At 50.4% G+C, this 22,742-nt stretch overlaps 1 pseudogene and 3 gene segments (V, D, J or C); 1 reads left to right on the forward strand and 3 right to left on the reverse strand.

Moving 5' to 3' along the window:
* Positions 1-54: 54 nt before the first annotated feature.
* On the forward strand, positions 55-518 carry LOC113888771 (annotated as a pseudogene).
* A 2,047-nt stretch (positions 519-2,565) lies between these two features.
* LOC113888759 lies at positions 2,566-4,174 on the reverse strand. The segment is given in 3 exon segments: positions 2,566-2,903; positions 3,882-3,976; positions 4,083-4,174. Coding segments are annotated over 3 exon segments (525 nt in total).
* Positions 4,175-5,837: 1,663 nt separating this feature from the next.
* LOC113888760 lies at positions 5,838-6,393 on the reverse strand. The segment is given in 2 exon segments: positions 5,838-6,196; positions 6,284-6,393. Coding segments are annotated over 2 exon segments (408 nt in total).
* Positions 6,394-15,036: 8,643 nt separating this feature from the next.
* On the reverse strand, positions 15,037-16,570 carry LOC113888761. The segment is given in 3 exon segments: positions 15,037-15,410; positions 15,498-15,579; positions 16,538-16,570. Coding segments are annotated over 3 exon segments (489 nt in total).
* Between the last annotated feature and the right edge of the window lie 6,172 nt (positions 16,571-22,742).

Raw genomic sequence — 22,742 nt, forward strand, 5'->3', positions numbered from 1 at the left:
CCTAGCCAGCGCCTTCCCCAGGAGACCAAGGCCAGCCCCTGATCCTTGGTGACCATGTGTAACTGAAAGGCTGTGATCAAGAATGCTGATATGACAGAGGAGATGCAACGGGACTCAGTGGAGTGTGCTACTCAGGCACTGGAGAAGTATACTACAGAGAAGGACATCACGGCCCACATAAAGAAGGAGTCTGACAAGAAGTACAACCCCGTCTGGCACTGCATCGTGGGGAGGAACTTCTGTAGTTATGTGACATATGAAACCAAAGACTTCATCTGCTTCTACCTGGGCCAAGTGGCCAATCTCCTATTCAAATCTGGTTAAAAGCATGGACTGTGCCACACACCCAGTGATCCATCCAAAAACCAGGACTGCAGCCTAAAGTGCAAATACCAGAGACTGAAGTCTTCAGCCCTGCCTAAGGGAACACCTCCGTCTTTGAACCCTTATTGGGTTTTGTACGGGGCATTCTCTGTACTAGTTTGTTGTGGTTATAAAGCAATTAGCAAGACGGCTTACATTTGTATTTATTTTCTACTCCATACCTCTCTGCCCATGTTTTTTTTCTCTTCAAAATCCATTCCTTTAAAGAAAGAAGTCTTTTGGAGAAGGGTGCATTAATTACCGTTTGTTCAAATAATCTAGAGTTGAAGATGGCCTCTTTAGTTGATCTTGGGTAGGCTGGTACGGGTGATTTCTTGAAGTTTCTGCGGGATGTAACAGACTAGCCTATTCAGCACTCTTTCGTTTCATTCTTGCCCATCCTGCTCCTGTCGTGCATGGGAGAATACTACTCAGAAGTGCGTGTTGAGAGAGGCTCGGCAGAGCAACTACTGGACTAACTCTTACTCCTAATCTGATAAGTACGTTCCTTAAGCGCTCCTTTTGTGATAACTGCTATCGAGTGCTCTGGGCCTTAGGCCTCAAGAGGTGATGAATGTGTCATGGAACACCTTTAAGCTTTCTAGGGCTGTAAAATGGAAATAAGCTGGTTAAGAAAGTTGGGCTAATGAGAAATCTGTTGGGCTCTAGACATTTCCCCTCCCCTGCCTGTCTAAAGTATACTCTAAAGATCAAAGGTGGTCTTAAAGGGAAAAAGCTTTTAAGCAGCGGCCCTCCTTGTGATTCTAATAAAGTCTGCAGGAATTTAAACTTACAAGCCTGCTGTGCTGTGCTTTAACTAGCTGTGTTCACATATGAGTTGGAGCTTTCATTAAAAGACACAATTAAAACAAAAAAAGAATAGATATTCCCCACAACCCCACCTGCAACCCCTCTACACATAGACACACAAATACACACCCCTGATCTACTGCCTTCCCAGCCTGACAGAGTTAGGGTTGATCCTCAAATCCACTCTTATCCTCTGGAGGTAAAAGACTGAATGATCTGACATTTTTACTAAGAAGGAAGTAATTATTACACCACTACAATGACAGTAGTTAGCTAAGATGAAAATACATGACCATAAAATAAATACTCTCAAGATCTCAAGTGAATCCACCAGGAAACATGTATTCCATAACTACTTCTGATTAATCAGATGCATATATTTCTAGATTTCCTATTGAAATTAAGCTTATTACCAAATTCTAGGTAATGCATTTTATAAAGAGGTTTTATATATATGGATTCATTTATCTCTGCACTTATAAAATCTTGAAATCATGAGGCAATGGAGGATATATTTTGACTTTGAGAAGATTTTGATGAGGGAGGTGGGCCAACCTGGCCTAGGTTAGGTGAGATGCTAAGGAGATGGGGGGCTGGGGCAGACACACAAAGACAGTCCGTCCTCGTTCAGTGGACTCACATGAAGTTTTGGATAATTGGTGATTAACTGAAGTCGGTTTTTCTTTGATGACTCCAGACAGCTTCCTCAAAGCAGACCTCATGGACAGACCACTTTAAAAACTACCTTGTGATTTGGGAAGGGACGTGACCATAGCTCAGTTGGTAAAGAATCCACCTGCAACGCAGGAGACCCTGGTTCGATTCCTGGGTTGGGAAGATCCTCTGGAGAAGGGAAAGGCTGCCCACTCCAGTATTCTGGCCTGGAGAATCCCAGGGACTACACAGTCCATGGGGTCGCAAAAGAGTCGGACACGACTGAGCGACTTTCACTTTCGTGACTCAGATGAAGGAGGAACAACATGGCTGGAGTAGAAAGGGCCAGGGAGGTGGGAGAGGAGTGACTTACCCACCCAGGAAAGGCGGGCAAGAGAAGAGAGCGCATGCGAGAGCCAGGTTGGGGGAGAACCTTCCAGAGAGACAGTGATGAGCTGCCTGAGGTGGGACACGTGGGCCTGTTTTTATCTAATTTACCAACAACCTTCCCTCCTGGAGGTCTCAGGCTCAGGTGATGACTAGCAGTCAGAGCTGGGGAAACTCCTGGTTCACAGGGAGGATACAGAGAAAAGACAGCAATGGATGGTGGACACAAGTCCGCAAGGCCTGGAGTGAGGTCTGGGCCAGCACAGACCACACACTCAGGGTCACACTGCAGGCACGTGGCAGCAAAGCCCTGAGGCTGCTGGTGTTAGGAGCCTACAAGCAAGGGGCTGCCTAGCCTTTTTGCACAGAGAGGAGGTGACCCTGCAGCGCTGTGGAGTAACTGCTGGCGCAGAAGTACACAGATGTCTGGGAGGGGTTGGCAGACTCCAGTGTGAGAGGGAAGTCCTCTGTGCTTGGTCTGGAGACGCTGTAGCCCTCGGGCACATCTCCGTTCTCTGTGTAGGGAGGGCCATTTGAGTAATAGATCAGCCTCAGCCCGCGTCCCAGGTCTTGTCGGTACCAGTACATATAATCGTGGTTCAGATCCTGAGTGCATCTCAGTGTCGGTTTCTGTCCTGACCTTACGACCTGGAATCTGGGGTCCTGAGAGACACCAGCATGGACTGCCCCTGTGGAGAAGGAGGACCGATACTGCAGTCACAGTGGACAGGCTTACAGCTGGCACCCCGAAGGGGACCCTGCCCCCCAGGACTCACCTGCCTGCAGGAGACAGAAGACCACACAGCCCAGGAGGCAGGGGCTCATGGCGGGGTGGGGCAGGCAGAGGGCCCTCTGGGCTGAGTGTGGACGAGATGGAGAGGGGCTCTCCAGGGTGTCTTTCTGAGATGTCACTGTCCCTGCCAGGCCCCGGAGCCAACCTGTCACTCAGGGGCCACGCCCCTTCCCCAGAGGCTCAAATCATAAGTGAACCTGAGAGCTAAGTTCACAGCCCGGAGCCCCATCCAGATCAATGGACATAAGCTGTACAAGTTGATGAAACTCTTCTGTAAAACTGATTAAATTTTGTGTGTGTTCTAATCCAGAGATAATTCACATTGATACATGTATTACTTCTATTTATCTGCATATCTGTAGTTTAAATCTTGTGGAAATCCTTCTGACTTTCTGTCGCCCTGTTTAACTCATGTGTCCCAGTAGGACTTCCAGGTTCCATTTCTGCATAACTGACCGCAGTGCTGAGATTGTCCCTCCACCTACCATGTTTCTCCAGGTCTCTGCTCCCAAACTCACTGCAGGCTCATCAACATTTGAGAAATCTGTTTGGTCTATTTCTAATCGAGTCACTGACAGACGGTCCGCCAGCCAAATGTGGGTACAGCTTCTTCATGTTCTCAGGAGGCCCTGACTCCCATGTCGGTGCAGGGCAGGGAGCAAGCAGAGCCCCCTCAAGACTGTGACCCACCTCTCTTGGTGGAGAGAAGCTGGGTGCCCAGCACAGGGTGATGTATTGTCACAAAGGAATTCAGATGTAGGAGGGACTTGGAGGGAGGTGCAGACATCAGGGCAAATGAAAAATGTTCTGTTTTTATTTGAGACATTCCTCCCATGGGAATATCTCAGAAGCTCCCACGGTGTCCAGGCCTCACCTGCTCCCAGGAGGTAGAGAGTCACATAGCAGAGGAGCCTGGAGCCCATGGCAGCATCAGGAACCCAGGACCACTGCTGGCTGGGGGCGGGGCTCCTGGGGTGAGGGGGGTAAGTGCTGACCCTCCTGTTCCCTGATTGGAGCATTTGCCTATGATGTCACTGCTCTGTGTCTCTGCAGGCTGCCCTTGTCCCCTGGACACCTTGACAGGACCCGGGCTGGCTCCTCTATGCCCTTCCCTGTCCTGCACAGCCCCTCAGCCAAGGGTGGGTGTGAGGTGAGCACTGTCCCCATGTCCCATATGCCCAGAACATGGCTTTTTCTTCTCTTCCTGTCCCTGCCTGACACTCATGACCCAGCCCTCACCAGCCACACTGATCCCTCACCCTCCCCTTCCCCTGCTCTTCCAGGAGACAGCGCTCTGGAAACATCCTGAGGCTCGAGGAACGTCCCCACTCCGCTGGGCAGTGAGGAGTCTGTGCTGGGTCCATGTGTCTGGACCACTCAGGGAACTCAAGCCTGCTCCCTGATGCAGGCATGTAGCCAAGGTTCCCCTAAGCTGCCCTCTCCAGGGTGACTCTCAACCCCTCCAGCACACCCTGCTCACCATAGGCCCACAGTGCCTCCTAGTGGCCCATGGTCTCACGGCTCTGAGCCTTCCATCTACAACAAGAATACAAATTCCCCACACTCCACACTTTCAACCCCTACACACACACACACACACACACACACACACACACCCTTCATATGCTGCCTTCCCAGCATGACTGAATTAGGGTAGATCTTCAAATCTAGTCTTAGCCTGTGGAGGTAAAACACTGTATGATCAGACATTTCTAAGAAGGCAGGAATTCCTGCACCACTCCAGTGACAATAGTCAGCTAAAATGGAGTAATGCTGCTGCTGCTGCTGCTGCTGAGTCGCTTCAGTCGTGTCCGACTCTGTGCGACCCCATAGACGGCAGCCATCAGGCTCCTCCGTCCCTGGGATTCTCCAGGCAAGAGTACTGGAGTGGGTTGCCAGTGCCTTCTCCGAAAATGGAGTAATAAGGGCAATAAAAGTAAGCGCTCCATGATCTCAAAGGAAGCCAGCCTGGACACCTGTATTCCAGACCTCCTTTTGATTAAGCAGATCCATACATTTCCAGATTTCATATTTAAATTTAGCATGACCCAATTCTAGCAGGTGCATTTTATGAAGAGGTTTTCGGTGTATTAACATATTTATTTCCTATGAACTTGTAAAATCTTGATATAATAAGACACCATGAAGGAAATACTTTGACTTTGAGAAGATATCTCTGAGGGAAATGGTAGAAACCTGGTCCAGGGTAATTGAGATGCTAAAAAAGAGGGGCAGGAAGGGAGAACACACACACACAGCCTGTCTCTCCTCCTGGGAATGGACTCCCAAGGGACTTCGGCTGGTTTCCAATTAACTGAGGTTGTTTTCTGTTTGGTGACCCCAAGAGCTTGCTCAAACATGCCCGCTTACACGTGGTTACAAAGCTCCCTGTGTCAGGAAGGGACATGACCCAGATGAGGGCAGAGCAGTGTGTCTGGACAGAGAGGGCAGGGGAGCTGAGGCCAAGGCAGTAAAGGAGGAAAGACCCGCCCCTCTGGTGGGCAAGAGCAGGGAGCACTTGAGAGCTAGGCTGTGGGAGAAACTTCCAGACAGACAGCAATCAGGTGCGGCAGAGATACAAGAGGGTCTAGATATATCTGATTTACTAATATTCTTCCCTTCTACAGGTCTTAAGCTGATGAGGAAGAGTCAGAACTAGTCAGAATTGATTGCATTCTGAACTGCATCCAGGGAGGATGCAAAGCAAAGACAGAGACTGATGGTGGACATGTGTCTGCGAGTCCCTGGGGTCAGATCCAGGCCTGTCCAGGTCACACATCCAGGGTCACAGAGCTGGCACGTGGTCCCCAGGGCTCTGAGGCTCCCTGTGCTAGGAGCCTGCGTGTGGGACCCTGTCTTTTTGCACAGAGAGCAGGTGGCCATGCAGCGCCGTGGAGTAACTGCTGGCACAGAAGTACACGGATGTTTGGGAGTGGTTGGCGGACTCCAGAGTGAGAGGAAAGTGGTTTTTGCTTGATCTGGAGACACTGTACCCGTCAGGCACGTCTCCTTTCACCATGGTGGGAGGCCCAGCTGAGTAATAGATCAGCCTCAGCCCGTGTCCCAGGTCTTGTCGGTACCAGTACACAGAGTCATGACCCAGATCCTGAGTACATGTCAGTGTCGCGTTCTGTCCTGTCCTCACGACCTGGAATCTGGGGTCCTGAGTGACACCAGCATGGACCGTCCCTGTGGAGAAGGAGGACCGATGCTGCAGTCACAGGGGACAGGCTTAGTGCTGGCACCCTGAAGGGGACCCTGCCCCCCAGGACTCACCTGCCTGCAGGAGACAGAAGACCACACAGCCCAGGAGGCAGGGGCTCATGGCGGGGTGGGGCAGGCAGAGGGCCCTCTGGGCTGAGTGTGGACGAGATGGAGAGGGGCTCTCCAGGGTGTCTTTCTGAGATGTCACTGTCCCTGCCAGGCCCCGGAGCCAACCTGTCACTCAGGGGGCCACGCCTCTTCCCCCAGAGGCTCAAATCAGAAATGAACCTAAGTGAACAGTTCACATATGACCGACCTAGGCAGTGTATGAAAACGCAGAGACATTACTTTACCAACAAAGGTCCGTCTAGTCAAAGCTATGGTTTCTCCAGTAGTCATGTATGGATGTGAGAGTTGGACTATACAAAGAATTGATGCTTTTGAATTGTGGTGTTTGAGAAGACTCCTGAGAGTCACTTGGACTGTAAAGAGATCCATGCAGTCCATCCTAAAGGAAATCACTCCTGAATATTCATTGGAAAGGCTGATACTGAAGCTCAAACTCCAACATTTGGCCACCTGATGCGAAGAACTGACGCATTTGAAAAGACCCTGATGCTGGGCTGGATTGAAGGCAGGAGGAGAAGGGGATGACAGAGGATGAGATGTTTGGATGGCATCACCATCTCAATGGATATGAGTTTGGGTAAACCGGGGGAGTTGGTGATGGACAGGGAGGCTGGAGTGCTGGGTCCAAGGGGTCGCACAGAGTCAGACCCGACTGACTGTCAACTTGACTCTGCCATGGGTATTTAGCTTTATTTTTCTGGATGCTCCTAAGAGGGTGTTTTTGGAAAAGTTAACATCTGAATAGGTATATTTTAATAATAGATTAGATTAACATTTTATTTCTTAAGCAGATGACTCTCCATAATGTCGGTGGACTTCATAAAACCAGCTATGCTGCCAGTATGTGTCTGTGGGCTCGGAGTCTCCAGGTGCTAGGAATCTGCAAGGGGCTCCCCGAGTTCCAGGCTGCAGGGCCCTCATCTGCTTTTTTGCACAGAAAGGAGGTGGCCATGCAGCACTGTGGAGTAACTGCTGACACAGAAGTACACAGATGTCTGGGAGTGGTTGGCAGACTTCAGCGTGAGAGGGAAGTCCTTTTTGCTTGGTCTGGAGACACTGTAGCCCTCGGGCACATCTCCTTTCACCGTGGTGGGAGGGCCATCTGAGTAATGGATCAGCCTCAGCCCGTGTCCCAAGTCTTGTCGGTACCAGTACATAGAGTCATGACCCAGATCCTGAGTACATGTCAGTGTCACGTTCAGTCCCTTCCTCACGACCTGGAAACTGGGGTCCTGAGTGACACCAGCATAGACCGCCCCTGTGGAGAAGGAGGACCGATGCTGCAGTCACAGCGGACAGGCTTAGTGCTGGCACCCCGAAGGGGACCCTGCCCCCAGGACTCACCTGCCTGCAGGAGACAAAAGACCACACAGCCCAGGTGGCAGGGGCTCATGGTGGAGGCAGGGCAGGCGGAGGGCCCTCTGATCTGCGTGTGGATGAGAAGGGAGATGGGTTCTCCAGAGAGTCCTTCTGAGATGTCACTGTCCCTGCCAGGCCCCAGAGCCAACCTGTCACTCAGGGGCCACGCCCCTTCCCCCAGAGGCTCAAATCAGAAAGGAACCTGAGTGAAGAGTTCACAACACAGAGACCCATCCAGATCAATGGACTTGAGCCTTATGAGTTGTTGTATCCTTTCTATAAACAGTTTACAACTTTAAGTGTGTTGTATTCCAGAGATAATTCTTCATTCCTAAGATGTGAAGTTATATGCAGATTTCGAACTGCAGGGTTGGGGGTTCTCAGTGCTCCTAAACAGCACATTGTTCAAGAGTCAACTACAATCCATACATCAGTAAAGTTGATTTTAAGATGCCTGAGGAGGGTTGTATGTTACATGCTCTGGCTAATTTCCTGCACTAAATCAAAAGGCAGAAATATTTTCACCCCTGTGATTTCTAAAGGCCTCAGCTGGAGGCAAAATGTGTCCATCTCTATATTTGCACCTAAGAAATGGTGGAAGAGGCTGTCAGAGATTAGCAAAGGGACTCAGGAAATCCAGAGTCCTGTTATGTGCCAGGGACTTCATGCTTACTAAATTCCTAGGCAAGCGTGGAAGTTGTTGGGATGAATAATTTAATGTGTCACCTTGACTAGGCCACAAATGTTTAGTTCAACATTGTTCTGAATGTCCCTGTGAGGATGTCTTGGTGAGTGATAAATATGTGAAAAGTTATTAATAGATTTTAAAATCAGATTAGATGAACATCTTTATTGGTAAGGCAGATGAACTTCCATAATGTAGTTGGTCTCATGCAAAGAGATGAAGAAATGAACAGAACAAAAACCCTAAACCTCTCCTGGGTAGGAGAGAATTATCCAGCTGATGGCCTTCACTAGACTATCACTTCTTCCTGCCTAACAGCCTTTGAACTTAAACATCAGCTCTTCTTAGGTCTCTAATAACATGAGCCCAGCTTCTAGATCTTAGACTTATCACTATTAACAACTATGTGAGTCAAGTACTTTAAATGATATATATCCCATAAAAGAAATATATATATATATATATATATATATATAACACGATATATATTTGTTCTATGGGAGAATTATTCAATGGGGGCGAGGACCACAGTGACAAGGACAGATATGAGTCTGATTCCTTGTTCTGATATTTATGAAGTATGAGACCTGGGCAAGCCCTCCCCCTCAGATGTGTAAAGAGTTAAAATAATACTTATCTTGTATGATCTTTGGGAGCGTTAAAACATATCAAGACATGAATGTCTGGGAAAGCTTGTCTACTCTTCCAGGACTTGGGCCTGGCTGGCTGGCAGTCTATAACCTCACACCAACTTCCTGAGCTGGGGAAGGAGTGTTTCTGTACCAGAGGCACCTGATCATGCAGGGCTGTGTCTTGGCTGCTGGCACAGAGATGCACGGCTGAGTCTTTCAGCTCCAAGGAGTCAAGCTTAGTTCAGAGCTAGAGTCACTGAACTGTTGACCTGAGAATCGCCCTGATAGGTTTGCTTCTTCTCTCACATTCTGTTGAAATACTGAACAAGGAACTGGGGGCCCTGGCCCAGGGCCTGTTAGTACCAGTACACAGAGAGGTGTCCAGAGACAGGGGAACATCTCAGCGTCGCTTGCTGCTTTCTTGATTTGATCAGATATTTGGAGATCTGGGTGATTCAGAATCCACTAGGCCTGTTGGGAGGACACAAGGAAGCTGAGGGAAGAGCACAGGGAAGCCTCCTGCTGCAGCCCTCATCGCCAGGCTTCTATCTCAGGGAGGTAAAGACATCTCAGAAACTCCCACACGGTGTTCAGGCCTCACCTGCTCACAGAAGGAAGAGGTCACACAGCAGAGGAGCCTGGAGCCCATGGCAGCATCAGGAACCCAAGACAGCTGCTGACTGGGGGCGGGACTCCTGGGTGAGTGGTGTAAAGTGCTGACCCTCCTGCTCCCTGATTGGAGCATTTGGCTATGACATCACTGCTCTGTGTCTCTGCAGGCTGTTTCCAAATCCACTGGATCCCTTCTCAGGACCCATTGGTGGGCTCCTCTATGCCCTTCCCTGCCCTTCCCAGCCCCTGAGCAAGGGGTGGGTGTGAAGGGTGCCCCATCCCCATGTCCCCAGTGCCCACAGCATACCTTGTTGTCCCCTGCCAGCCCCTGCCTGACACGCAGCCGGGCACTCACCTGGCCGGCAATCACCAGGCAATCAGCTGACAATCACCCAGCCCTCACCAGCCACCCCAACCCCTCACCTCCCTTGCAGTTCCTGGAGACCTTCTCCTGGGCACATCCTGATGATCCAGGCACATCCCCACTTTCCTGGGCAGCGAGGAGTCTGTACTGGTTCCATGGGTTCTGGAACCTCAGGACCTCAAGGAACTGAAACCTGCTTTCTCATTCAGGCATGTAGCCAAGGTTCCTTAAAGCTGCCCTCCCCAGGGTGACTCTCCACCCCTCCCAGGACCCCCTGCTTACTGTGGGCCCACAGCGCCTCCCTGTGGCCAATGGTCCACAGTCTCATGGATCTGTGCCTTCTGCCAAAGCAAGAATGTAAATACCCCACAGCCTGAACACACTCACTCACACACACACACACACACACACACACACACACACTTGTTCTACTGCCTTCCCAAGCTGGCTGACTTAAGATTGATCTGCAAATTCCCTCTTAGCCTCTGGAGATAAAAGACTGTAGAAACCAACATTTCCATTAAGAAGAAAATAATTGCACATACTAAATGGCAACCCACTCCAGTGTTCTTGCCTGGAGAATCCCAGGGACGGGGGAGCCTCGTGGGCTGCCGTCTATGGGGTCGCACAGAGTTAGACATGACTGAAGTGACTTAGCAGCAGTGTCACAGTAGTATGCTAAGTATCACACAGACCTTCAATACAGACACTCTGATGAGCTCAGGTGAATACAGCCTGGAGCACTGCATTCCGTAGATCCCTCTGATTAATCAGATCCACATATTTCTAGATTTTCTATATAAATTTAGTATTACCAATTCTAGGTAATGGATTTACATACAGAGATTATATATATATAAACCCAATTATTTTTAAAGTTATAAAACTTTGAAATAAAAAAACCAGCCGTCCACTATATTTGACCTCGATGTAGCTGGGCGTGGTATGAGACTGCACAATCAGTGTCACACTGCAGGCATGTGGCCCTGGGTTCCAAGGCTCCCCGTGTGAGACGCCTGCAAGGGGCTCTCCTCCTTCCAGGCTGCAGGGCTTCCCTTATCTTTTTGCACAGAGAGGAGGTGGCCATGCAGCGCTGTGGATAACCGCAGGTGCAGAAGTACACAGATGTCTGGGAGCGGTTGGCCGACTCCAGTGTGAGAGGGAAGTTCTCTGTGCTTGGTCTGGAGACGCTGTAGCCCTCGGGCACGGCTCCTCTCTCCGTGGAGGGAGGGATAACTGAGTAATGGATCAGCCTCAGCCCATGTCCTGGGTCTTGTCGGTACCAGTACATATAGCTAAAGCTCAGATCCTGAGTACATGTCAGTGTCGTGTTCAGTCCTCTCCTCACGACCTGGAATCTGGGGTCCTGAGAGACACCAGCATGGACCGCCCCTGTGGAGAAGGATGACCCATGCTGCAGTCACAGCGAACATGCTTAGTGCTAGCACCCTGAAGGGGACCCTGCCCCCCAGGACTCACCTGCCTGCAGGAGACAGAAGACCACACAGCCCAGGAGGCAGGGGCTCATGGCGGGGGTGGGGCAGGTGGAGGGCCCTCTGGTCTGAGTGTGGATGAGAGGGAGAGGGGCTCTCCAGGGAGTCCTTCTGAGATGTCACTGTCCCTGCCAGGCCCCAGAGCCAAGCTGTCACTCAGGGGGCCACGCCCCTTCCCCCAGAGGCTCAAATCAGAATGAACCTGAGTGAAGAGTTCACAACACGGAGACCCATCCAGAACAACAGACGTAATCTCACAAGTTGCTGTAACCTTTCTGTAAATGTTAAAGGTTTTTCTGTAGATGTTAAACTGATTAAATGTTTTGTATGTTTTAGTCCAGACATTAGTATTCATTAACATGTATATTACTTGTATTTATTTATATATTTCTGAAGTGTTGAATCCTGGGGAAATCCTTCTGGCGTCCTACTGCCCTTTATGATATGTGTCCCAAAAGCACTTCAAGCGGAGAAGGCAATGGCACCCCACTCCAGTGTTCTTGCCTGGAAAATCCCAGGGATGGGGGAACCTGGTGGGCTGCCGTCTATGGGGTCGCACAGAGTTGGACACGAAGAAGCGACTTAGCAGCAGCACTTCAAGGCTCCCTTTCCCCAACATTGCCCACAGTCCTGAGACAGTCCCTCCACCTACCGTGTTTCTCCAGCTTTCTGCTACCAACCTTATTGCAGGCTCATCAACATTTGAGGAATTCTTTGGTCTGCTTCTAATCAATTCAGTGACAGACGGTCCACCGTCTGTCCACCGCAGGTACAGCTCCTACATGTTCACAGCAGCCGGTGATTCCCGTGTAGCGGGGAGGGAGCAAGCAGAGCCCCCTCAGGCCGGTGACCCACCTTTCTGGGTGGAGATAAGCTGGGTGCCCGGCACAGGATGACGTTTTGGCACAAAGGAATACTGATGCAGGAGGGATGTGGAGGGAGGTGCAGACGCCAGGGTGATGAAAAATGCTCAGTTTTTATCTGAGACGTTCCTCCCATGGGAATACCTCCTTGTGAAGTGTGGCTGCCATTCATTGAGTAACAGTTCATATCACAGAGCCCCGAACTGTATCTTGTTCCACACAACACAACGCGTATATGTAACTTGCTGTGTACACAGTTCCATGAGCAAAGGGACCACGGGTGTAGAGAACACGCTTGCGCTGGGATGCTCGCTGTAACACTTATGAAGTATGAGGTCTGGGCAACTCATGACCTTTAGATGTACAAACAGTTAAAATGGTACTTACCTTGATGACTTTAGTGAGCATTAAAACATATCAAGAAGTGAATGTCTGGGAAAGTCTCTCGCTCTACCAGAGACTGGGCTTGGCAGGTTGGCAGCTGACACTCAGGCACCACGTCCTGAGCTGGGGCAGGAGTGTTTTTGTCCCAGAGGCACCTGATCATGCAGGGCTCTGTCTTGGCTGCTGGCACAGAGATACACGGCTGAGTCCTTCAGCTCCAAGGAAGTCAAGTTCAGCTCAGAGCTAGAGTCACTGAACTGTTTTCCTGAGAATCGATCTGATATGTTTCCTTTATCATACTCTGCCCTATTGTAATACTGAATGAGGAATTGGAGGCCTTGTCCCAGGGCCTGTTGGTACCAGTACACAGATGCGTGTCCAGACTCAGGGGAACATCTCAGTATCACTTGCTGTTTTCTTGATTTGATCAGGTATTTGGGGGTCTGGGTGACTTCAGAATCCACCAGGCCTGTTGGGGAGAAGACAAGGAAGCTGAGGACAGAGCACAGGGAAGCCTCCTGCTGCAGCCCTCATCGCCAGGCTTCTATCTCAGAGAAGCAAAGACATCTCAGAAACTCCCACACTGTGTCCAGGACTCACCTGCTCCCAGGAGGCAGAGAGTCACACAGCAGAGGAGCCTGGAGCCCATGGCAGCATCAGGAACCCAGGACTACTGCTGGCTGGGGGCGGGGCTCCTGGGGTGAGTGGTGTAAAGTGCTGACCCTCCTGTTCCCTGATTGGAGCATTTGCCTATGACGTCACTGCTCTGTGCCTCTGCAGGCTGCCCTTGTCCACTAGACCCCTTGGCAGGACCCAGGGCTGGCTCCTCTATGCCATTCCCTGTCCTGACAGCCGCCAGGAAGGATAGGTGTGAGGGGAGCTTTGTCCCCTGGTCCCATGTGCCCACACACTCTTGTTCTGCTCTGTCTGACCCTGCCTGACACCCAGCCCTCACCAGATACCCCAACTTCTCACCCTCCCCTTCCCATGCTGCTCCACAGATGGCCCCCTGGGCACATCCTGCGGCTCCAGGGACGACCCCTCTTCCCTGAGCAGAGAGGAGTCTGTGCTGGCTCCATGTGTCCCAGGACCACTCAGGGAACGCAAATCTGCTCCCAGGTGCAGGCATGTAGCCAAGGTTCCCTTAAGCTTCCTTCTCCAGAGAGACTCTCAACCCCTCCCAGGGCACCCTGCTTACCATGGAAACACAGTGCCTCCTAGTGGCCGAAGGTCCATGGTCTCATGGATTTGCAGCCTCTGTTTGAACAAGGTTTCAAATGTCCCACACCCTGAATACACACACACATATCTGTTCTACTGCCTTCCTAGCCTGGCTGATTAGGGTTGATCTTCACATCCACTCTTAGCCTCTGGAGGTAGAAGACTGTATGATCTGACCGTTTTCCTAACAAGGAAATCGTTGCTTCACCACTACAATGATGGTAGTTAGCTAAAATGGAAATATATGTCATAAAATAAACGCTCAGAGGATCTCAAGTGAATCTGCCTGCAAACATGTCTTCATAACTACTTCTGATTAATCAGAGGCATATATTTTCAGATTTCCTATTTAAATGTGTATTAACCTATTTATTTCCTATGAACTTGTAAATCTTGATACAATAAGATACCGTGGAGGAAATATTTTGACTTTGAGAATATTTCTCTGAAGTAAATGGTGGAAACCTGGTCCAGGTTAATTGAGATGCTAAGAAAGAGGGGCAGGAAGGAGAACACACACAGCCCGCCTATCTCTCCTCCTGGGAATGGACTCCCAAGGGACTTCGGCTGGTTTCCAATTAACTGAGGTTGTTTTGTCTTTGATGACCCCAAGAACTTGCTGAAACACGACCGCTTACGTTTGGTTACAAAGTTCCCTGTGTCATGGGAAGGGACTGACCCAGATGAGGGCAGAGCAGTGTGTCTGGACAGAGAGGGCAGGGGAGCTGAGCCCAAGGCAGTAAAGGAGGAAAGACCCGCCCCTCTGGTGGGCAAGAGCAGGGAGCACTTGAGAGCTAGGCTGCAGGAGAAACTTTCAGAGAGACAGCAATCAGGTGCTGGGAGAGACAAGAGGGTCTAGATATACCTGATTTACTAATATTCTTCCCTTCGGGAGGTGTTAAGCTGATGAGGAAGAGTCAGAACTAGTCAGAACTGGATGCAGTCCGAACTGCATCCAGGGAGGATGCAAAGGAAAGACAGAGACTGATGGTGGACATGAGTCTCTGAGTCCCTGGGGTCAGATCCAGGCCTGTCCAGGTCACACATCCAGGGTCACAGTGCTGGCACGTGGTCCCCAGAGCATTAGGTTACCAGTGCTAGGATCCTGCATGGGGGCCCCTTGTCTTTTTCAACAGAGAGCAGGTGACCCTGCAGCGCTGTGGAGTAACTGCTGGCACAGAAGTACACAGATGTCTGGGAGCGGTTGGCACACACCAGCGTGAGAGGAAAGTTCTCTGTGTTTGATCTAGAGACGTTGTACCCGTCCGGCATGTCTCCTGGCTCGCTAGTGTGCACACCAGCTGAGTAATGGATCAGCCTCAGCCCGTGTCCCAGGTCTTGTCGGTACCAGTACATGCGGTCATGACCCAGATCCTGAGTACATTTCAGTGTCCCGCTCTGTCCTCTCCTCACGACCTGGAATCTGGGGTCCTGAGTGACACCAGGATGGACTGCCCCTGTGGAGAAGGAAGATCGATGTTGCAGTCACAGTGGACAGGCTTAGTGCTGGCACCCCGAAGGGGACCCTGCCCCCCAGGACTCACCTGCCTGCAGGAGACAGAAGACCACACAGCACAGGAGGCAGGGGCTTATGGCAGGGGAGGGGCAGGCGGAGGGCCCTCTGGTCTGAGTATGTGGAAGAGAGGGGAGAGGGGCTTTCCATGGAGTCCTTCTGAGATGTCACTGTCCCTGTCAGACCCCAGAGCCATCTGTCACTCAGGGGCCATGCCCCTTCCACCAGAGGCTCAAATCAGAAATGAACCTGAGTGAAGAGTTCACAACATGGAGACCCATCCGGCTTAATGGGCATCAGCCTCACAAGTTGTTGTAACCTTTCTATAAACAGTGTGCAATTTTATCTATACTTTATTCCGAAGTTAATCTTCATAAATGTGTATATTACTTTAATTTATCTACATATTTCTATAGCTCTGCATCTTTGGAAATTCCCTCTAGCTTCCTGCTCTCCTTTATGATATGTGTCCCAATAGGACTTCAAGGCCCATTTCTGCTTTAATTGATCACAGCCCTGAGACTGTCCCTCCACCTACCATGTTTCTCTAAGTTTCTGCTCCCAACCCCATTGAAGGCTCATCAACATTTGAGGAATTGTTTGGATCTGTTCTTATCAACTCACTGACAGACAGTCCACCTGCCAAAGGCAGGTACAGCTCCTTCACGTTCACAGGAGCCCCCGCTTCCCATGTCGGGAGAGGCCTCAGGCCTGTGACCCTCCTTTCTGGGTGGAGAGAAGCTGGTTGCCCAGCACAGGATGACGGATTGGCAGTGCTGCTGGCTGGGGGCGGGGCTCCTGGGGTGAGTGGTGTAAAGTGCTGACCCTCCTGCTTCCCTGATTGGAGCATTTGCCTATGATGTCACTGCTGTGTCTATCAGGCTGCCCTTGTCCACTGGACCCCTTACCAATACGCAGGGCTGGCTCCTCTGTGCCCTTCCCTGCCCTGACAGCCCCTCAGCAAGCCTGGGTGTGAGGTGACTCGTCTCCTGGTCCCATACGCACACAACATGCCTTGTTCTCTTCTGCCTGACCCTGCCTGAATCTCATCACCAGCCACCAGGCCCTCACCAGCCACCCCAACGCCTTCACCTCTACTCCCATGCTGAGGCAGGATACAACCCCCTATGTTCATCTTGAGGTTTCAAGAATGTTCCCAGTTCCCTGGGCAGTGAGGAGTCTGTGCTGGCTCCATGTGTCCCCAGACCACTCAGGGAACTCAGACCTGCTCCCAGATGCAGGCATGATATAGACAAGGGTCTCTTAAGCTGCCCTCCCCAGGGTGACTCACACCCTCCCAGCACACACTGCTTATCATGGAACAGTGCCTCCAAGTGGCCAAAGTCAAGGGTCTCATGGATTTGCAGCGTTTGTTTAAAAGAAAGAAAGAAAGTTTAGTCACTCAGTCTTGTCCTACTCTTTGCAACCGCATGGACTGTAACCTCCCTGGCTCCGCTGTCCATGGGATTCTCCAGGCAAGTGTACTGGAGTGAGTTGCCATTTCCTTCACCAGAGGATCTTCCCGACCCAGGGATCGAACCCAGGTCTCCCTCATTGGAGGCAGATGCTTCACCACCTGAGCCACGAGGGAAGTCCTATCTGTTAAAGCAAGGGGACAAGAATTCCGGCACCCCGAACACACACACACACACATACACACACGCCTGTTCTACTGCCTTCCTCGCCTGGCTGACGGGTTGATCTTCAAATCCACTCAGCCTCTGGAGGCAGAAGACTGTATGATCCGAACTTTTTACTAAGAAAGATATAAGTGCGGCACCACGACAATGACGGTCGTTAGCTAAGATGGAAATATATGATCATAAAATAAATACTCTGAGGATCTCAAGTGAATCTGCCTACAAGCATGTATTCCATAACTACTTCTGATTAATCAGATGCATATATTTCCAGATTTTGTATTTAAATTAAGAATGATCAAATTCTAGATAATACTTTTCATAAAGAAGTTTTAGAAATATGAACTCAATTATTTCTGCACTTATAAAATCATGATATAATGGGGGTGATGCAGGATATTTTTGACTTTGAGAAGTTTTTGATGAGCGTTCCAGGTAGTCCCAACCTGGCCTAGATTAGGTGAGCTGCTAAGGATGTCGGGAGGTGGGGGTGCATGTCGAGAACACACAAAGGCAATCTGTCCTCCTTCAGATGGGCTCACGTGAGTTTTGGGATGATAGGTGATGTTTCTCTTTGATGACTCCATACATCTTGCTGAAAACAGACCACATGGAGTGGCCACTTTAAAAGCCTCCCTGTGACTTGGGAAGGGACCTGACCCAGACGAAGGAGGTGCAGTGTAGCTGTGGTGGAGAGGGCCAGGGAGCTGATGCAGGGAGGTGTGGAGAGGAATGTCCTGCCCGCCTGGGAAAGGTGGACAAGAGCCAGCCTAGACCAGGTGAGAACCAGACTGTGGGAGAACCTCCAGAAAGCCAGAAATGAGCTGCCTGAGGTGAGACAAGTGTCTAGACGTATCTAATTTATCCAACAACCTTCCCTCCTAGGTCTCAGGCTCATGTGATGACTAGGAGTCACAGCTGGGGAAGCATCTTCCTGGTTCACATGGAGGCTGCAGAGGAAAGACAGAGATGGATGGTCCCACAAGGTCCCCAAGGCCGGGCAGTGAGGTTCGAGCCAGTCTCCCCCGCATACCCAGGGTCACACTGCAGGCACCTGGCTAACAAAGCCCTGAGGCTCCCAGTGCTAGGAGCCTGCACATGGACCCCTGTCTTTTGCACAGAGAGCAGGTGACCCTGCAGTGCCGTGGAGTAACTGCTAGCGCAGAAGTACACAGATGTCTGGGAGCGGTTGGCAGACTCCAGCATTAGAGGGAAGTTCTCTGTGCTTGATCTGGAGACGCTGTAGCCATCGGGCACATCTCTTGGCTCGCTAGTGGACACACCAGCTGAGTAATGGATCGGCCTCAGCCCGTGCCCCAGGTCTTGTCGGTACCAGTACATGCGGTCATGACCCAGATCCTGAGTACATTTCAGGGTCACGCTCTGTCCTCTCCTCACGACCTGGAATCTGGGGTCTGAGAGACACCAGCATGGACCGCCCTTGTGGAGAAGGAGGACTGATACTGCAGTCATAGCAGATAGGCTCAGTGCTGGCACCCCCGAAGGGAATCTGCCCCCCAGGACTCACCTGCCTGCAGGAAACAAAAGACCACACAGCCCAGGAGGCCAAGGCTCATGGCGGGGGCAGGGCAGGCGGAGGGCCCTCTGGTGTGTGTGTGGATGAGAGGGAAGAGGGGCTCTCCAGGGAGTCCTTCTGAGATGCCACTGTCTCTGCCCGACCCCAGATCCAACCTGTCACTTGGGTACCAGGCCCCTTCCATCAGAGACTCAAATCAAAGATGAACTTCAGAGAGTCAATTCCTAGGCAAGTTGATAAGAAGTCCAGGGTCCCCCAGGAAGAGAAACGGGTTCAGAGTCCTCGAGAAGGCAAAAGGAGTCCAGGCCTCTCAAGGAGAAAAGAACAAACATTTTTTCTACATTGCTTTGTTTGGTCAATATAGCAAGGTATCTTGCTCGAGGACATTGCTTGTTTCTCCTTAACAAGAACCTTCTGACTAATCTTGCTATCTTAAGATGTATATTGTGGAAGTGGGTTTGGTGAGACCTTTCTATTGTCAGTTCTAATCTTGTTAATTTAAGATGTATGTTGTGAGTGGGGCTGATAAAATATATAAGACCTTGATTAGACTAGCAAGTGGGGGTGCTCTCCCTCCCCTTCTGATGTCTATGAGAGAAGCTTTCCTTGTCCCTTTTTATACTTTAATAAAACTCAGCTACACTAAAGCTCTTGGGTGGTGAAGACTGGTCCCTGGTCCCAAAGGTAAGTCTTCTTCCGAGATCATGAATCCGACACCTTTCAGCGTAAGCTATCAAACCTGCGTGAACAGTTCATAACAGGGAGACCTATCTAGCTCAACCGACGTAAGCCTTACAATTTGATGTAACCTTTTCGTAAAACTGGTTAAATTTTTTCTATGTTCTAGTCCAGACATAATTTTTCATTAATATATTTATTACGTTTATATATGTGCATATTTCTGTAGTTTTCAATCTTGCGGAATCCTTCTGGCTTCCTGTTGCCCTTACGACTCATGTGTCCCAAGAGGACTTCAAGGCCCATTTCTGCTTTAATTGACCACAGACCTGAGAATGTCCCTCCACCCACCATGTTTATCCAGGGATCTGTTCCCAACCTCATCACAAGCTCATCAACATTTGAGGACTTGTTTGCTCTATTTCTTGTCAATTCACTGACAAGACAGTCCACCAGCCAAAGCAGGTACAGTCCTTCGTGTTCACAGGATCCAGGGCCTCCCATCTCAGGGGAGGGATAAGCAGAGCCCCCTCGGGCCTGTGACCCACCTTTCTGGGTGGAGAGAAGCTGGTTCCCCAACACAGGATGGTGTATTGACACAAAGGAATGCAGACTTAGGAGGAACATGGAGGGAGGTGCAGACGCCAGGGTAATGAAAAATGCTGTTTTTATTTGAGACATTCCACCCATGGGAATACCTCCTTGTGATCCGTGGCTGCCATTCAGGAATAACAATTCATATCATAGAGCCCCAAATTCTATCTTGTTTCATGTAACCCATATGCATATCTAATTTGTTCTGTAGGGAGACAGTTTCATTGGGGAAAAGAGACCACAAGTGTTGAAAACAGACTTGAGTCAGAGTCCTTGCTATAACAATATGAAGTATGAGATCTGGGCTATTCATGTTCACTCAGATATATAAACAGTTAAAATAATACCTACCTTGCATGATCTTTGGGAGCATTAAAACATATCAAGAAATGAATATCTGGGGAAGACTGTCCACTCTGCCTGGCCTGGGCCAGGAAGGCAGGCAGTCGACATGCTCACCACCGCTTCCTGAGCTGAGGCAGGAATGTTTTTGTCCCAGAGGCCCCTGATCATGCAGGGCTGTGTCTTGGCTGCTGGCACAGAGATACACGGCTGAGTCTGTTAGCTCCAAGGAAGTCAAGTTCAGCTCAGAGCGAAAGTCATTGAACTGTTTTCTTGAGAATCGATCTGATATCTTTCCTTTTTGTATCATTTCCCTGTTGTAATACTAACGAGTAATTGGGGGCCCTGGCCCAGGGCCTGTTGGTACCAGTACACAGAGTGGTGTCCAGATTCAGGGGAACATGTCAGTATCACTTGCTGTTTTCTTGATTTGACCCGGAACTTGGAGGTCTGGGTGACTCCAGAATCCACCAGGCCAGTTAGGGTGCAGACTAGGAAGCTGAGGGCAGAGCACAGGGGAAGCCTCCTGCTGCAGCCCTCGTCACCAGGCTTCTATCTCAGGGAGGCAAAGACATCTCAGAAGCTCCCACACTGTATCTAGGACTCACCTGCTCCCAGGTGGCAGAGGGTCACACAGCAGAGGAGCCTGGAGCCCATGGCAGCATCAGGAACCCAGGACTACCACTAGCTGGGGGAGGGTCTCCTGGGGTGAGTGATGTAAGGCACTGACCCTCCTGCTTCCCTGATTGGAGCATTTTCCTATGACCTCACTGCTCTGCATCTCTGCAGGCTGCCTTTGTCCACTGACCCCTTGGCAGGACCCAGGGCTGTTTCCTCTGTGCCCTTCCCTGTGCTGCACAGCCCCTCAGCAAAGGGTGGGTTTGAAGTATGCACTCTCTCCATGTCTCCATATGTCCACAATATGGCTTGTCCTCCCCTCTCTACTCCTTCCTGATACTCGTCACCAAGCCCTCAGCAGCCGCCCAAACCCCTCACCCTCCACTTCCCATGCAGGCCCCCCTGAGTACATCCCGAAGCTCCAGGCACGTCCCCACTTCCCTGACACTGAGGAGTCTGTGCTGGTTCCATGTGTCTCAGGATGACTCAGGGAACTCAAGCCTGTTCCCTGACACAGGCGTGTAGTTAAGGTTCCCTAAAGCTGCCCTCTGCTGGGTGACCCTCAACCCCTCCAGCTCACCTGGTTACATGGGCCCACAGTGCCTCCTAGATGCCAGAGTGGTTTACGGTCTCATGGATTTGCGTCCTCTGTCTAAAGCAAGGATACAGAAACCCCACAGCCTTAATACACACTCACACACTCACTCACACACACGCACACTCATACACACACATTCTTGTGTTCTACTGCCTTCCCATCCTGGCTGAATTAGGGTTCATCTTCAAATCTACTCTTAGCCTCTGGAAGTTGCAGACCAATGGTCCGACATTGTTACTAAGAAGGAAAGAATCGCTGCACCACTGCAATGATGGTACTTAGCTAAGATGGAAATAATCACCATAAAATGAACACTCTGAGGATCTCACGTGAATCTCCTGGAAACCTGAATTCCATACCTACCTCTGATTAATCGGATACATGTATTTCCAGATGTCTTGTATAAATTAAGCATTTCCAAATTCTAGTTGATACATTTTGTAAAGAGGTTTTATATATACGAACTCATATATTTCTGCACTTATTTATAAAATCTTGATATAACTGGGGCAATGGAAGATATATTTTGACTTTGAGAAGATTTTGATGAGGGAGGTGGTGCCAAGCTGGCCGAGGTTAGGTGAGATGCTGAGGAAGTCGGGGGCGGGAGGATGTACATAGAAAGCCAGTCTCTCCTTCAGATGGACTCACATGAGATTTGGATAATTGATAATTAACTGAAGCTGATTTCTCTTTGATGACTCCAGACAACCTGCTCAAAGCAGACCATGTGGAGAGGGCACTTTAAAGGCTTCCCTGTGACTTGGGAAGGGACATGACCCGGATGAGGGACGAGCAGCATGGGAGTGGTAGAGGGGGCCAGGGAGGTGAGGAGAGGAATGTCCTGCCCACCCAAGAAAGGTGGGCAAGAGCGGAGACTACATGAGAGCCAGTCGGGGAGAACCTTCCAGAGAGAAGCATTGAAGTGAGACAAGGTGATCTGTTTTTATCTAATTTACCAGCAACCTTCCCTCCTGGAGGTCTCAGGCTCAGGTGATGACTAGCAGTCAGAGCTGGAGAAGCATCTTCTTGGTTCACAGGGAGGATGCAGGGAAAAGACAGAGATGGATGGTGGACACGTGTCTCGGAGTCCCTGAGTGAGGTTTGGGTCAGCCTAGTCCACACACCTAGGGTCACACTGCAGGCACATGGCTAACCAAGCCCTGAGGCTCCCGGTGCTAGGAGCTTTCACTTGGACCCCCTGTCTTTTTGCACAGAGAGGAGGTGGCCATGCAGCGCCGTGGAGTAACTGCTGGCGCAGAAGTACAC

This window comes from Bos indicus x Bos taurus, unplaced genomic scaffold (assembly GCF_003369695.1).
Source record: "Bos indicus x Bos taurus breed Angus x Brahman F1 hybrid unplaced genomic scaffold, Bos_hybrid_MaternalHap_v2.0 tig00001691_arrow_arrow_obj, whole genome shotgun sequence".
NCBI classification, from domain to species: Eukaryota; Metazoa; Chordata; class Mammalia; order Artiodactyla; family Bovidae; genus Bos; species Bos indicus x Bos taurus.